Source organism: Bison bison, unplaced genomic scaffold (genome assembly GCF_000754665.1).
Source record: "Bison bison bison isolate TAMUID 2011002044 unplaced genomic scaffold, Bison_UMD1.0 scf7180017864238, whole genome shotgun sequence".
NCBI lineage: Eukaryota > Metazoa > Chordata > Mammalia > Artiodactyla > Bovidae > Bison > Bison bison.
In genome coordinates, this window is record NW_011494810.1 from 3,398,881 (window position 1) to 3,400,509 (window position 1,629).

At 63.2% G+C, this 1,629-nt stretch overlaps 1 protein-coding gene across 1 annotated transcript in view; it reads left to right on the forward strand.

The window, feature by feature from the left end:
* Nucleotides 1-1,629, forward strand: part of RNF44 (ring finger protein 44) — a 10,462-nt gene that overhangs the window by 6,939 nt on the left and 1,894 nt on the right. Inside the window, exons 7-11 of the mRNA XM_010846646.1 lie at nucleotides 29-83; nucleotides 231-404; nucleotides 493-614; nucleotides 760-859; nucleotides 1,051-1,620. Of these exons, the coding sequence (XP_010844948.1) occupies nucleotides 29-83; nucleotides 231-404; nucleotides 493-614; nucleotides 760-859; nucleotides 1,051-1,113 (514 nt within the window). The 3' untranslated portion in view covers nucleotides 1,114-1,620. The remainder of the gene's footprint in view (nucleotides 1-28; nucleotides 84-230; nucleotides 405-492; nucleotides 615-759; nucleotides 860-1,050; nucleotides 1,621-1,629) is intronic.

Consider the following 1,629-nt stretch of genomic DNA (forward strand, 5'->3'; position numbering starts at 1 on the left):
CCCAGCTTCCTGCCCTACTTCCTGTAAGTACCTGCACAGCTGCTCCAGAGCTGTGGGGCTGTGTTCTCCTGGGGCCTTTAGTGGTTAGACCCAAACAGGGTCCCACAGAGGTCCCAGGGCTGCTCGAGCCCCCCCACTTCCATCCCCCAGCATCCCCACTAGACCAGACCTGCACACTCACGCTCCCCAGTAGGGTCCCTAGTGTGAACAGTGCAGAGTTCTGGGCTTAGTTTCATGGTGGGAATCAGGGGAGCCCCGCAATGCTCTCTGTGCCTACTGTCCTTGACCCTGGGCCCACGTGCTTGTCTCCCACTAGCTCGATGCTGCCGATGTCACCAACAGCAATGGGGCCCACCATCAGCCTGGATCTTGATGTGGATGACGTGGAGATGGAGAACTATGAGGTCCCATGGAGCCCGGTCCTGGGAAGTGGGGGCCTGGGGGACCTCCAGCCCTGGCCGCCGCTGACTCTCCCCTCCTGCCCGCGTCCAGGCTCTCCTGAATCTGGCCGAGCGGCTGGGAGACGCCAAACCCCGTGGCCTCACCAAAGCGGACATCGAGCAGCTTCCATCGTACCGCTTTCACCCGGACAGTCACCAGTCGGAGCAGACGCTGTGAGTGCCCGGGCCTCCTCTTCAGCCCCCTCCCCCAGCCTCTCTGAGCACAGATAGGTTTCTAATCTCCTGGGTGGGGCTTTGCGCCCTGCCATGAGTCTGCCCTGCCATCAGTGTTGGGGTGACGCGCTGTGCCTCCTCCCAGGTGTGTTGTCTGCTTCAGTGATTTCGAGGCGCGGCAGCTGCTCCGGGTCCTCCCCTGCAACCACGAGTTCCACACCAAGTGTGTCGACAAGTGGTTGAAGGTAAGGTTCCCATGCTGCTCCCAGGTGTGGGGAGGGAGGAGGGGGACTGGAGGGCTTCCCTCTGCATCCTCTTCGGCGTCCAGGAGTTCTGGCTCCACACAGGGAGCCAGGTCCCCACGGCAGCAGAAGAGCCTCAGATGGGATGGGGGTTGGGCGAGAGCGGAGTCTTGACATGTGGTTGCTTCCCCCAGGCCAACCGGACGTGTCCCATTTGCCGGGCCGACGCTTCCGAGGTGCCCAGGGAGGCTGAGTGAGGCCCCACAGCCACCCCGGAGAACCCTGCCCAAAGCTCTGGAAACTCGGGGGGCCCAGGGAGGGCGTGGTCCCGGCCTGCCCTGCCGTTCCTGCCTGCCTCTCCAGAGCTGGTGTCAGGGTCAGCCCGAGAGAAGCCCCTGCAATAAGCCCCTGCATTTGCCAAGCTCCAAAGACTCCTTCCCCGTCTGCCCACCCGTCTGCTCACCAAGGAGCAGCCTGAGCGCCCATAACTCAGTCTCTCCTGTTTGCCCTTGGGTCTGTCTCCTTTTCCTGCCAGCACTGGGAGCCAGGGTCCATTCCCCTAGTGTGGCTGGTGGAGATCGTTGGCCCCAAGATGGGCAAAGGGGGAGCTGTCCAGGGTCGCCTAGTCTCTTGCACTGAAGTGGCATGCCCTCTGTGCAGGTGGCACTGACAGGCGTGGACAGATGGTGGCAGGAAGCCCAAGTGGGTCCTTCCGCCTTGACCCCAGGCAGACTCAGGCAGCCAGGCCGCTGTGAGGGTGGGGCTGGCTCCCT